Source organism: Ambystoma mexicanum, chromosome 3q (genome assembly GCF_040938575.1).
Source record: "Ambystoma mexicanum isolate Mex_15411 chromosome 3q, UKY_AmexF1_1, whole genome shotgun sequence".
NCBI lineage: Eukaryota > Metazoa > Chordata > Amphibia > Caudata > Ambystomatidae > Ambystoma > Ambystoma mexicanum.
The window spans coordinates 815,447,387-815,462,368 of record NC_090926.1 but is presented as its reverse complement, the minus strand read 5'-3'; the positions used below and the strand labels follow the sequence as shown (position 1 = coordinate 815,462,368).

The 14,982-nt window shown below is 46.7% G+C and overlaps 1 protein-coding gene across 1 annotated transcript in view; it reads right to left on the bottom strand.

The window, feature by feature from the left end:
* The window catches only part of SPAG9 (sperm associated antigen 9), a 2,727,931-nt gene that overhangs the window by 332,482 nt on the left and 2,380,467 nt on the right, over window positions 1-14,982 (bottom strand). Inside the window, exon 26 of the mRNA XM_069654919.1 lies at window positions 3,621-3,734. Within this exon, the coding sequence (XP_069511020.1) occupies window positions 3,621-3,734 (114 nt within the window). The remainder of the gene's footprint in view (window positions 1-3,620; window positions 3,735-14,982) is intronic.

Here is a 14,982-nt window from a genome sequence, read left to right as displayed (position 1 = left end):
CACTCCCACTCGTACGTACCGGACGAACATATCCAGACCGGCAGACGCATCTAGCTAGACGTTGGCCTGCGTCGCATCTGGATAGGATCGATTGAAGTATAACATGCCCGCGCCTAGGAAAAAAGTGAATGCTAACAAGTGCCACACCTAGAGTTGTGAACACTAGCCTGTGTGGCGCTCAGATGGAGTTGTGAATGTTAGCATGCCCACACCTGGACGGGTCTCTAGACACTAGCCTGCGCCACATCTGGATGGGGGTGTGAGGGTTGGCATGACCACACCTGGATGGAGTCCTAAACATTGGCCTGCGCCACGTCTAGATGGGAATGTGAGGGCCAACAGGTGCCACACTCAGACAGAACTATGAATGTTAGCATGGTAAAGGTCAGGTAACCCACTAACCAATATAAGCTCAAACTCTGTATACTTATCTCACTCAAAAAACTCACACAACCATCTCTCGCACAACAAGCCGCACGCACTTCACAACACTGCAACAACACATAAGCCGGAACAACAGCACACGCGGACTGACTCCGATCCGATACCCGCACCAAAGCTCAGCACCCGGTGTATACTGAGTTGAAGCTGCCAACAGAACACCACTCCTCTCACTATCCTACTCCGTTCTTCACCTTACTAACCCATCCCACCTTTATCGTCTACAGATCCGCCTGAGCACCTGGGGACCAATTCCGTTGGTGACGGTGCGCGGTACAAATACCTTTAACATTTAACATTTAGCATTTAAAAAAGCCCCATTGGGTTTATTGGACCCAAAATAAATGCAGAATTACACTGCTACCACCACCAGTATTCAGGCGGAATTCCTGCCTGACCAAGTGGCAGTGACAGTAATTAGCTAGGGCGATTCTTTGGCGGATTTACCGCCAAATTACCGCCTCACTCGCAATGAGGCCGTATGGCCCCTTTCGAGATGTTCCGATCAGCTGACGCTGGACTGCTGTTTATCAAGACGACGAATCTGTGGGAGAATGCAATTCATTGAAAATTGGATCTTTTTAGAGGGATGGAAATCAGAACACTTTCGGGAGGAAGGGCTCACTCTCAACGTCACATCCTTGGATAAAAGCAAGTAGGAAGGTTTAACTGGCAATGCCTGGAGCTCAAACCAGTATAGCAGAAGTAATGGTGACCAAGAAAATCTACTTAAGGGTGAGTGATCTTAAACCAGAATCAAGGGGCTCAAACAGAGCTTCCATAAGAAGTGACGTATTCCAAAATGTCTGTTATGTCATGCCAGAATTGAGAGTGCAGGGATTCAGAGATTCAACTGCTTTAGCAAGCGGTTTCTGAAAAGGCATGCTGCCCTCTGTTAAGCCATAAGGAGTAGCCTGCATGAAGTAAAGTTATGTACAGCTGTCAATGCCACACGCATAACAAAGCCAATATGACCAAGACCACATCTTGCTCATAGTTTCCCACTACAAATTACCAAGGTCTACTTCCTGGGTGGACTCAATCCAAAAATAGACAGGGCTACCTTCCCCATTCTAAATCTAGACAGACATTCAGATTCAGATAGAGAGGCAGGGGCAAATGTCAGGCTTGCCTGCTCTTCCTGAGAATAAACTGTATGCAATGGCGTTGAAGCGAATGCTAAGGAAGTGGGTCTGCTATGTAGGAAGGTGACACCATATGATGCAGAGGAGTGGTAACCTTCTTAACTAAGTCTTAGACGAAGCTCAAAGACATGCACTGGCAGGCTGAGTGGGTCCTCCACCAGCCTCGGAAGGCACTGCAGACCCTTAAGATACCAGGCATCTCAAGCCAGAATTCCTCCCACTGTTCTGGAGCGTAGGAGCTAATGGGGAAGGGTACCTGAATCAGTGACAGTGTTGATTCCTTGGAGTCATGAGCAAACTCTCTGGTCTGAAACCCAAACTACACTACACTTATGGTGCCCAATGAGACCATAACATCTATGTGGTTGCTTGAGGTCTCATGCAGAAGGGATGTGACAAAGCAGTTTGCGTGGAACTCACTTGCATATCGTCTTTCACTTTACGGTAATGGATTGGCAGGCTGAAGAACTTTGATCTATATGGTTGCTTACCATGAGCTATGGCAGAGTTCAAGATTAATTCTAAACCTTAAAGCTGTCACATTCTCAGCAATGTGGCAGGTCAGGCCAATAGGGACAACAAAATCTTTTGCTAAATGCAGTCTCAGCAGCTGCACGCGTCTGTGCACACAGTCCAAGCGGACAAAGGGCTGAAGGACCAGTCTTAAGGTAAAAAGTCCCCAGCGTTCTTAAAAGTGGGAGGTTTTGTGGTGCCCGATCACCACTTTATATATTTGGGACATCCATTTTATTTATATTTTTATATATTTTGGTATGATGTGTTACTCAAAGGACTTTAAATGTATTAAAAAAGAACTAAATCAATTTTTCATGGTGAATGCAAGCATTCATTACTGTACAAATCAATGGTCAGATGTTAACATTTAAACAAGTAAACAACCAGAATTTACCAATGTGGATTGAGTTTTACTTAAATAACAAAAAAACCCAAAAGTAGTCACCATGATGCATTGTGAACGTGCTCAAATGGCACACAGATAGGTCACAATTTCAGTACAAAAAAAAAATGGGGTTCACAAAAATAGAAATCATCAATGTTACAAACAGCACAGAATGAAATGTAGTTCGTAAAGCAACATGTGGCTACTCTCTATCCACCTTACACACCTGTCCCCATTTGGTTGAGAGCTCAAACTCTGTAGCCAGAACTTAAGACAGGTGGTTAACCGAGGCTACACAGTTTTACCATAAAACCATGTATATTTTCAGAAGCAAAACAATATAAGAGCTTTGAAACTCTCTGCTGTTGAAAGCACCGATAAAGATTCAAATACTGTTAACCACTGTGAGGAATGTTTTGGGGTCATAAATGGAATGCAAAATGGCAAGGAGGAGAGGAACTGGAAATGGTGGCAGTTTCACTGCACTTTTTGCTGCACTTTAATTGGGAAGCCCACCTCCCATGCCGCTCCGAACCCTCCTCCACACACACTACCCGAAAATTCAATAATATATCTACCCTTACAACAGGCCCACCCTAAAACAAATTCAGTGAAAAATGCAACTACAGGGAGGACAGATACTAGAGGGAGACAGGGTGCATTTTATCCGGACTGTTCACAACCCTATTTCGGAAGAGTCTCAGACCACTTGGAATGTTTTCATCACAGCCTCACCCATGGGGGATAAATTCAATATAGAGGGAACTTGCACAGATATTCGAGAAGGAGATTATTGTTTTGTAAATACTGACTGTACCTAAACACAGCATGAAAAAAACAAATGGTTATAGTTGTCACAATATTACCATGAAATACAAAATGAAAAAGCACAGGATTTCTACAAATGTTTATCTTGGCCCATGTCCAATCTAAGGTCGCTCTGAGAATCTAACATACAAGTCTTCAAGCTCATTAAAAAAACATGGTAAAGAAAGTTTAACTCTGTGAAGAACAGAGCCCACAAACACACATATTTATAACAAAAGGGCCAACATACTCATCTAGCCTACTCATTAAGTTTGCAAATTGTATGAGCATTATTTTTTTAAGTCATTGATTGCAATTATACTTACTTTCTGTTAATGGAATGGAGATGATGACACCATTTCCTGTCCCAACCCATAATCGGTTACAGGAGACCGTAAGAGCTGTGATTCTTACAAAAGAGAAACCCAGTTTCCCAGTTCCTAAAACAAAGAAGTACCATGGATTTCAGAGGTTAATAACATACAAAAGCATTGACAACATTTGAAGTCTATTTCGTTTATGGTTAGATTTAAAATTGAAAGGTTTATTTAACGTTCTGTGTATAAATGGAACAACGGTTTTGGGGTTTTTACTTTTATTTCATAACAGAGATAACTAAAAAGAAAACATGGAAATGAGGTGCATCAAAGTGCTGTATGAAACAGTTAAAAAAGCAAAAATATACAACTTTAAAAGCACAAATCACAGGAAAAGCACATGTAAAAACAACCAGCCGAAGCAGAGGTAATAGCCAGAGAAACCCTGTTTCCAGAGCAAGATCTTAAGCTGTCAGCAAAAGGAAAGTGGGTTAGAGGTCGGGTAATGGCATTCGGGCATCATAAAAAGAGTGCAGGAAAGTGAAAACATTGGCAACGCTAAACAACACATCTCATCTTCTACAGCTATATGAAACCTGTCAGCCAAGTTAAGATATAAATATGACGTTCACCGGCTTATGATGGAGGAAGACGACCTTAAAACAAATTCTAGTATCACTAGGAAGACAGTGCGGTTTTCTTGGCATGGGAGTAATATGCATACTCTCGCTATCCCTGGCGATTGACTTGGCTGCAGCATGCTTATCGGCCTTCAGGGCGCAAAATTATATACTGGCAACCCAAAAAGAATACACCTTTTCACATGGCTGATTGTGAGATAAATTCCTGAAATAAATGAAGACAATTGTTGGGACTTAGTGTGCGAGTGACTGCGGCCATGGCCGCATGTATGCCTCCGAGCCTGATTAGGAAATGAGATTGTATGCAGCGTCCTGTTCATGGTCTGACAGTGCTGCTTGCAACCCTGCCTGAGGCCTATAATCTTGATGCAGCTTAGAACACGTTGGGTGAGTGTTAAATGACTGTTCCATATGTATCTCAGATGGTGTGAATGAGGTGGCTGATGGGTGTCTTCTGTGTCTGTGCTACTGAAAGGCTTGAAAGACTGCTTGAATTGTAACCTAAAAAAAGTGTGTCAAGCCCTGGGTTGCACTAATCCCAAAGGAGAGTCTTCAGATGGTTGTAGTGTAATTATAGTATGTCTTTATTTTGTCAGACATAGATTGAAAAATAGGTACGTTTCATTTAATGCATAAGTCAAAAACAAAATAATAACCAAAAATAGACTTTTTACATGGACTGAAATTACAATTGCTTTGCTGTTGAGCTTTCAAATTCCATTCAGAACATTTGAGTCAAATACAGGCATCAATGTATTTGCTTCAATAGTAAATTTGCAAAATTCCAATATTGTGTAACCATGTAAAGGTTAGATTTGCTGTGCTGATAAGCTTGTGTACTGATGGTGAATTAGATCACCTTGGCCTTTTAGTTTTTACATCTGCAGTTACTGCTTATTTCTCCAAACGATGCAGATAATGGACAAACGTGATCTCAATATGTGGCTGATAATGGCTCTTGTAGTCTTGTTAGAGTTGTTCAATAGCTTGCTTTACTGTGAGGATACGAGTGCCACTTGGTGCCTCAACACGTGTTTCCCCACCCTTGATGGGGGTGGTTCTTCAGGAGGCGTGACAATATGTCTGCAGATTATGCTTCCTTTGTAAGGGTGACTAATTGGGTGGATGATGGCCCTGTGGGTCAAAAACAAGAGAGTGTTATGGTATAAGTGGTATGTAGGGGCCAAATAGTGGGTATCAATGTATCACATACAGTAGTGTTGAGTATCTAAGGGAAGATTTGTACTTACAATGTAGTATGTGGCTTGTGGGACAAGGCAAGCTTGCTGAGAAGTAGAATAGGGTATAAACAATAGTTGGTCCTGAAAAATAATATTGAATAAAATGTCCCTCAGTGCAATGTCAGCATCTAAAAAGGGTAATGGTATCCCAATTGAGTAGTCGTTCTATGCTGAATTGCCAAAATTAGTAGCATTTTAAATTTGCTTACCTTGGCAGATTAGATTATCTAAGGATCATGTTGTTTGGAATGGTGAGGTCGCCATTGTGGATGTCTTCTAACGTGTCAACGTGCACGATGGCGTAGGCATAAATCCACCATTTTGGAACGGGATATTGAGCCTCTGTTATTAATACTCCTCTTTAGAACGAAAAATAGGTCCTGCGCGTGAATTCTAAAACTTCTAGATGGGAATGCGGTAGGTGCAGGTACACCTTTAATGACATTTGTACAGGGCTAAACAAAAAAGGTCAATGTGCAAAATAATTATTTTTATGGTTGAAATGAGCCCCTACTGTCACTATAACATTGCTAAAAGCAGATTGAAGGACTATAGGTGGGAGTATGTTAGGCTGTACTTAAGCTTGGTCAGAGGCTGAGCTGTGATATGTGAGGTTATTTCATAAATATGATGAAAAGTCAATCATTCCTAAGAGACATGTGGAATATATGAGTCAACAAACATCCGATAAACAATAATTACAGATACGATCTATAAGCAGTTAAATATGCCCATTCTGTTAATGAGTCCATAATCAGTGCATGATTGTCAGAGAAAATGTATTTGTATTTTATTTATTTTATTTTATTACATTTGTTACACGCCCAAACTTTTGGGTATCACGGCGAGGTTACAGACAGCTTACGAGTAATATTAAGTGGAAGATTACAGTGAAGTTACAAGCAACAGTCATAATAGTATTGACATAAAACAAATAAAAAATAAGCGGTGCAGCATATATACAGACACAATGGTGGCATAGATTATTCGTATTGGTTAAATAGCCAGGTTTTGAGTGCCTTTTTGAATCCCACAAAGGATTCCTCTTTTTTAATGCTGAGTGGAAGGGAGTTCCAATGTTTGGGTGCTAGGTATTGGAAGCTGCTGCCCCCGCTCTAGAGTTTATGTACCGAGGCGTGGTAAGAAGTAGGAGGTTGTTGGATCTTAGAGCTCTGGTGGATTCTTTTTTTGCTAATGCCTTATTAAGGTAGGTGGGTGCTTTTTCCTGGTGACATTTAAAGGCGATACATAGGGATTTGAAAATAACTCTGGCTGCGACAGGCAGCCAGTGGTGTTCTTTTCTGGTCTTAGAGATGTGGTCAGATTTTCTAATTCCTAGTGCGGCCCGTAGGACTTTCTTTTGCATCAATTGGAGTTTTATTGGGTTAGTGATGGACATACCTAGTAGCAATACATTGCAATAGTCAAGTCTTGAGAGTATCAGGGCTCTGGACAGGGTAATGGAGTTGGTGGTGGAGAGGAATTGTCGGCTGAGGGTAATTAGTGTGGCAGTGTAAGAAGTGGATGATGAGAGGCTGCTGATGTGTTTGGTCATCGCAGAGACTATTAAGAGCCATTCAGTTTTGTATGATGGCATAAATCTTGGTAATAGTCAATGTGTCTTGGGTGCAGTTTCCTGTGAGTGGGATAAGGATCTGGGTGTGATCTGCAAAATTGGTGTAGATGACACCCATATCGTCTATGGCTAAGAGAAGAAAAGATAGGTATAGGCGTTGTAAAGGGTTGGTGATAGGCAGGAGCCTTGGGGTACTCCAATGGGTACCGGGATAGGGTCTGCAGCTTCTTTGCCTATAGAGACTCTGGAGGTTCGTCCATCTAGGAAGGATTTAATCCACATGGTGGCGTTTGTGGAGAAGTTGAAGTCTTTGGCTAGGGTGGAGCAAAGTTTGTTATGGTCGACAAGGTCGAATGCTGCAGATAGATCTAACAAGAGGAGAATGCATAGTTTGCCCGAGTCCCTAAATGTGTCCATCTGGATTTTGAGGTTTTTGAAAATGATATAGTTCTTGGTCTGAATTTAAACCTGAGTGGCATGTGTCCATAGTGCATATCCATTTGGCTTCCTGTTTGCACAAGATTTTGTCCACATTGCCGCCTCTTGGTGGAATGTTGATTTTTTCTATTCCAAAGAATCTTAGTGCTTTCAGGTGGTCCTGGGTATGATTTGTTTGGAAATGCATTGATAATGGTGATCTTATGTCTCCATTGATTATGGCTTGTATATGCTCTTCAATTCTTTTTTTAAGTTGTCTAGTCGTGCTTCCTATGTACATGAGCTCACAAACACAATTGATAACGTAAATTACATGGGTACTGTTGCAATTTATCCATTGTTTTACACCAAGAGTGGTGCCGTTGGGCATTGTGATAGCTTTATTGGCATTCTCTGAGTATTGGCATACCTGGCATTGACCACACTTGTAATTCCCCTTAGAGGGGCTTGTAACCACATTGATTTAGATTGCGTTGGTTCAGATTGTTTGTATTGGAAATGAGACAGACTCAGTTTGTCCCTAAGACTCTTAGATTTGCGAAAAGTTATGGTTGGGGGTTCATCCAATACTGAATGCAGGTCATTGTCTATTTTTAATATGTCCCAGTTTTTCAGTAGGATTTTTCTGATGATGCGGTTATCTGTACTGTAAATCGTAATAATCTGGTTTTGCGTTGGTTGGCTGTGACAGGTTGTGGTCTTTTATCTTGTAGTAGTTGCTCTCTTGTTCTACCAGTTGTTTTGAGATAGCTCTTTGTGATCAAAGAAGGGCTATATCCTCTTGAGTGGAAATATTTCATCATTTGGCGTGCATGTGTTTCAAAATTGGCTGATGTTGTGCAGTTGCGTTTGATCCTGAGAATTTCGCCGAAGGGGATATTGTTGATGACATGTGTAGGATGATTACTTGTCGCATGCAAGATGCTATTCACTTCAGTCGGTTTGATGTATACTGCCTGATTCATGGAATTATTTGCGTGAAAAACGCAGATTTGCGCACCTTTCTGCCCAAAAATCCCCATACTTCAAACAAGGATTTTTTCACGCAAATAATTCCATTAATCAGGCTGATAGTGTGGTGAAGATCATATCATTATTTAGGTAGAGATTGATGTCCAAAAAGTTAATAGATGTATGACTGCTTTGCATTGTCAGTTTGAGATTATAGGAATTTGTATTCAGATATGTGAAGCAGTTGTGGAGTTCTTGTTGACTGCCATTCCAGATTAGGATGATATCATCGATGTACCTAGCCCAAAAGATGACATTATTATTGATTGTGAATGATGGGTGCCGCCATGCGTGTTCAAGCTCATAGTGCCCGATGTATAAATTGGCATACGATGGGGCGAACTTGGCACCCATGGCGGTGCCTTGAATTTGTCGAAAGAGCAAGTTACTTTCTTACCTGGTAACGTTCTTTCGATGGGATGGTCCGACGACGTATTCCATATCTATGACATGTAATCACCACAGCTGTGCTGCTTCGGAAACTTTTTTCGGCGTCTGCGTCGATGACGTCGATGCGCCGTTGTCGAGGACCTCCTCCGACGACGTCATCCGATGTGATAAGTAGGACGCACGACGCCCGTAGCCTCAGTTGTAGTTTTTTTCCCCCAGAACTTGTGACATTAGTCAACTGCCAGTGAGACACAAAGCCTTGCGGAATGTAAGAAATTCTGCAGCGGGGAAGGCAGGGCGGGAGCGATATGGAATACGTCGTCGGACCATCCCATCGAAAGAACGTTACCAGGTAAGAAAGTAACTTGTTCTTCGAGGGGATTGGGTCCTCCGACGTATTCCATATCTATGACAGTCTCCCAAAGCAGTACCAGAGCAAGGAGGAGGGAAAGAATTTAGAATCAAAATTTAGAATAGCCAATCAAATAGCAGAGCAAAGGAACGCCTTGCCAAAGGCCAGATCCTGTCCTCGGACGGAATCGAGGGAATAGTGACGTACAAATGTATGTACTGAAGCCCAGGTGGCTGCATCACAGATGTTGCGAATAGGAACACCCCTCTGCAGGGCAGTAGATGCAGCCATACCCCTGGTAGAATGGGCCCGCAAGCCAGCCGGTGGGTCCTTACCCGCAAAGCAGTAACACTCCGAGATGGCCAAAATAATCCAGCGAGACAAAGTCTGTTTCGTCACAGCTTGCCCCAAACGCTTTCCAGCGTAACCAATAAAGAGTTGATCGTCCACTCTGACCCGGGACATGCGTGAAACATAAAATCTTAAAGCTCTCCTAGGATCAAGCCTATGGAGCCTCTCCTCTTCCTTACCAGGATGCGGAGGAGGATAGAATGCCGGAAGAACAACCTTCTGGGCCAAATGAAATTCCGTCACTACCTTCGGAAGAAAAGAAGGACGAACTCCAAGGACAACCCTGTCCTTGTGAAATACAGTGAAGGGTGGCTTAACTGAAAGTGCCTGTAACTCACTCACTCTGCGAGCGGAAGTAACCGCAACTAAAAACACAGTTTTCAGAGTTAACAGCCTCAAAGGGCAAGAATGTAAAGGCTCAAACGGAGCACCCATAAGAAACTTAAGAACAAGGTTTAAATCCCAACCGGGCACCAGGATAGGTGACTGAGGGAACACATTAGTGAGCCCTTTCAGAAACTGTGAAATTAAAGGGATTTTAAAGTAAGAACACTCTTCAGACGAGCGCTTCAAGATGGACAGCGCCGCCAGGTAACCTTTAATGGTACCCACTTGCAAGCCCCTGTGGGCCAAAGAAAGTAAAAAGGACAGAACCATGGGGATGTCACATGCAAAAGGATCCACATTCTGAACTCTGCACCAGTCGCAGAACTTACGCCAACGGCAACGGTACAGAGACTTTGTTGCTGGCCTTCGGGCCGAAAGCAACACCTCCATCACGTCTTCAGGGAGGTCCCAATCCTTACACCCCAACCTTTCAGAAGCCAAGCGTGAAGGTTGAGGGATCTGACCTCTGGATGGAGAACCTGACCCCCCTCCCGTGAGAGCAGATCGTCTCGGTAGGGAAGACGACGTGGAGGGCAGATGGACAAGTCGAGAAGGTCCAGGTACCACGTCCTCCGAGCCCACGCCGGAGCAATGAGGATCATCCGGGAACCGAACTTCCGTAACCTCTGCAGCACTTGCGTGATGACTGGGATTGGAGGAAACGCGTACAGCAGCGGGAATGACCACTCCACCACGAACGCGTCTCCTAAGGCTCCTTTTGGAGGAAATTCCCGCAAGCAAAACCTTTCGCACTTCCGGTTGACACTGGAGGTGAAGAGATCAACTTGAGGGGTCCTCCAAAGGGCGAAGATCTCCAGGAGAATCTCCTGAGCCAACTCCCACTCGTGAGAGATCGCGCTCTGCCTGCTCAGAGCGTCCGCCGTCACGTTTTCGTCTCCGGCCAGATGAACTGCCGAGATCTAAAATTCCTGCTGAATGGCCCAGAACTTGAGCTGCATCGCCTCCCTGCACAGAGGAAGTGACCCTGCAACCCCCCTCCCCTTTTTGTTGAGGTAGTGCATGGCCACTGTGTTGTCCGTCAGGATCAGGACACTCTTTCCTCGCACAGTCGGCAGAAAAGCCTTCAGGGCTAGCCTGACGGCCCTCAGCTCCAACAGATTGATATGGAGTCTGGACTCCGACGGAGACCAACGACCGCTGACTGTCAGCCCGTTGGCATGAGCTCCCCATCCCGTGAGGGATGCATCCGTCACAATCGTCACCTCCGGCCAGGGAAGCCAAAATGGAGCCCCCTTCATCAAGTTGCCTTCGACGGCCCACCACAGAAGGTCCCGGGCGACCGAGGGCGGCACTTGAACCGGGTCCGACATCCTGCCGGAGGACTGCGACCATTGCATCTTGAGTGCCCACTGCAAAGATCTCATCCGCAGGCGAGCCTCTGGCACCAGAAGAATGCAGGATGCCATGAGGCCGAGCAACCTCAAGAACTCGAACGCTGGGAGCGTCTGGGCATGCTGAAACTTGTGCACCATCTGCTGAATGTGAAGAGCCCTCACCTGGGGAGGAAAACACTGCCCAGGGAAGTGTCGAGCACTGCTCCGATGTACTGGAGCCGCTGTGTTGGCGTCAAATGGGACTTCTTTAAATTGAGGGAGAAGCCCAGCCTGTGAAGGGAGTGGCAGGTGACAGACAGATGATCCAGGACTTGCTCGGGAGAGCTCCCCCTGATCAACCAATCGTCCAGATAGGGCTAGACGTGAATCCCCCCTTGCCTGAGATGAGCTGCCACCACCACCATGAGCTTGGTGAAAACCCTCAGGGCGGAGGTCAATCCGAACAGCAGGACCCGAAACTGAAAGTGCGAGTCGCCAACCGCGAACCTCAGGTACTTGTGCTTGGGATGGATCGGCACATGGAAGTAAGCATCCTTGAGGTCGAGTGACACCAACCAGTCCTGAAGCTGAAGAGCCTGGAGGACTTGAGGGAGAGTAACCATCTTGAACTTGTCCTTCCTGAGGAGTTTGTTCAAACCGCGCAAGTCCATGATGGGTCTCAATCCCCCGTCTTTCTTCGAAATCAAAAAATAAGGGGAAATACCATCCCTTGTTCCTCTCCGCTACAGGCACCAGTTCTATGGCACCTTTCTCCAGCAGGGCTTGAATTTCCTGCGCAAGGAGCGGATCCGGACTCTGCCAAGAGAGGTTCCCCGGTGGATTGTCGCGAGGCCTGTGCCGAAAGGGAAGACAGTAGCCGTGGGTTATGATCTCTAGAACCCACACATCTGAAGTAATGGCTTGCCACTCTACAAGATGCTGCGCCAGCCTTCCCCCAACCGGCGAACCATGGGACATGGCCTCATGACTGAGTGCGAGCGGCTGCAGCGTTACCTGAGGGCAAAGAGGCAACTGCCCGAGCGGCCTTGGCACCACGGGTACCCTGTCGTCCACCTCTGGTACCCCTGCGTTGGCCTCTTTGACTGCCAGCTCCTCTCGCTTTACTGAAGGACGAGTAATAGCGAAAGGAACCACCCCTCCACTGCTGTCCCCTAGGACGAAAAGGCGGAGGTTGGCGACCTGCAGCGCCCAACGACTTCGCTGCAGCTTTTGAGGTCTGCAACCTCTCAAGGCTCTCGTCAGCCTTGCTGCCAAAAAGATGTTCACCGTCAAAGGGCATGTTGAGGAGCCGGGACTGCACATCAGGAGCAAACCCAGACTTCCGCAACCACGCAAACCTGCGTATCACGGTGCTCGCCGCCATGGACCTACTGACGCATTCAGCTAAGTCCAAACCCGACTGAACGGACTCACACATGGCATCCTTACCATCCTGGACATAGCAAGGAAACCATCCCGTTCGTCCCCTTCGGGAATATGTTCAGCCGCTAACGCAACACAGTTCCACAGAGTGTGTGTGAAACGAGACAAGGCACAAATGGAGTTGGCCGCCTGAAGCGCCATACCACCAGAAGAAAACACTTTCTTCGCCCAGCCATCAAAACGTTTGTCGTCCCTATCAGGAGGGATGGTAGGGTACGACACCTGCTTTGCCGGGGCCGTGGCCGCCTGTACCACCAAACTCTCCGGAGTGGGGTGCCTGGTCAAGTAGCAGGGGTCGCTACTGGCTGGACGGTATTTTCGCGACAAGGACCTGCCCACTGCCGGGAGACTCTCCGGAGCAGTCCAAGCCGCCGCCACCCTTCTATGTAAAGCCATATGGAACGGCAGTACCGGGTCAGTTGGGGGACCAACATCAAGGATGTCCGTTAGATCATCCTGCACAAACTCCCCTGGGGGAGCAGACCATCCCAAGTACTCAGAAACCCTAGCCATAAGGCGCTGGTACGAGGAATCGGCATGAGAGCCAGACTCAGGCCTACAAAACTCCACCTCCGGAGAGGTGTCCAGTCCACTGGCATCATGCAGTGACTGCCTCAAATCGTCAAACTGACTATGGCCCGAGAAAATTTAATCTGGAACCTGACTAGGAACCAGACCATCAGAATCCTCATCCGCCTCTGAAATATATTCCAGGTGGCGAAATGAAGGCACCCGAGAGTGCTTGCTCTTAACCAGAGCCTTCCTAGGGGGTTCCCCTGTGCCACAGGGTACCTCCGACACGAAAGGCGTTGATGCCGTCGAGCGAATTGGCGCCGGCGTCGAGAGAACAAGCATCGGCGCCGAGAGGATCGGCGTCGAAGTCAGATGTAGCGCCGGCAGCATCGACACAGCCCTCGAAGCCGGAGCCCCGAGCGTGTCCTTCGATGACCTGAGCGTCGACGACTTCCTCGGAGCCTCGAGAAAGCCTGTCAACGCCATCGACGCCTCAGATGTCGATGTCTTCCTCGAAGACCTCACAGGTGCACACGGTCTCGAACGCGTCGAGGACCGGGACCTGGAACGGGTACGTCGAGAACGAGTCTCCTTGTTCGAACGGGACCTCTCCCGTGACTCGTGCCGACCACTCTTGCGAGCGGTGTTTCTCGACCTCCCACGACCGACCCCACTCGGGGGCGCGGACGGCTTAGTACCCTGCGACTCGAGAGTCGCCAGCATTTTCTTCCCGAAGAAAGCCCATTCCTCCGGCGTCGCACGGCTGGTGGGGTAAGCGACGTGCCGGGCAAAGTCCTCCGAAGAGGACCTGGAAGACGACCGGTGTCGGCGCTTCCGAGAATGCCTCGAAGAGGCTGAGGAGTGGCGGGACCGACTCCTAGAAGGAGACCCACGAGACTTCCGACGATGACACGGAGAGTCACCTCTCGAATCATCCGTCGAAAGCCCCGCAGACTTCGACTTCTGGGGCTTGGACACCCGACCTACCGACAACTTCTTCTTACGTTCGCGTAAGGCTTTGGACGTGAGCGACTGGCAGTCGATACAGTCATCCGTGGCGTGGGCCTCCCCGAGGCACCAGAGGCAGGCGTCGTGCGAGTCCGTCACCGACATCTTGGACCCACACTCCCCGCACTTCTTGAAGCCCGGACGTGGGGTCGAAGACGAAGTAGAAGACATCTTCACACAAAGGATTTTCACAAAAACGAACAGGTTCGAAGAACCGAGAAGAACAGAACTCCAAAGAGTCGAGGCGTTAACCGAGATTCACGAAGCAACACGTTCGCGGAAAAAACAGAAATGAGGCTACGGGCGGCGTGCGTCCTACTTATCACATCGGATGACGTCGGACATCGGAGGAGGTCCTCGACGACGGCGCATCGACGCAGGAAAAAGTTTCTGAAGCAGCACAGCTGTGGTGATTACATGTCATAGATATGAAATACGTCGGAGGACCCAATCCCCTCGAACAGTTGTTTGTTGAAAACAAATGTTATTATTGAGGATAAAGTAAAGCATTTCCAAGATCATGTGGTTGTGGTCATTGTATGCGATGGATCTGGTCTTCAAAAAGTATTCCGTAGTCTGTAAGCCTTTATCATGAAGAATACTTGTGTACAATAAAGAGACGTCCATGGTAACTAGCCAGTAGTTAGGTTCCCAGTGTAAATGTTCTAGTTGCTGGATGATATGTT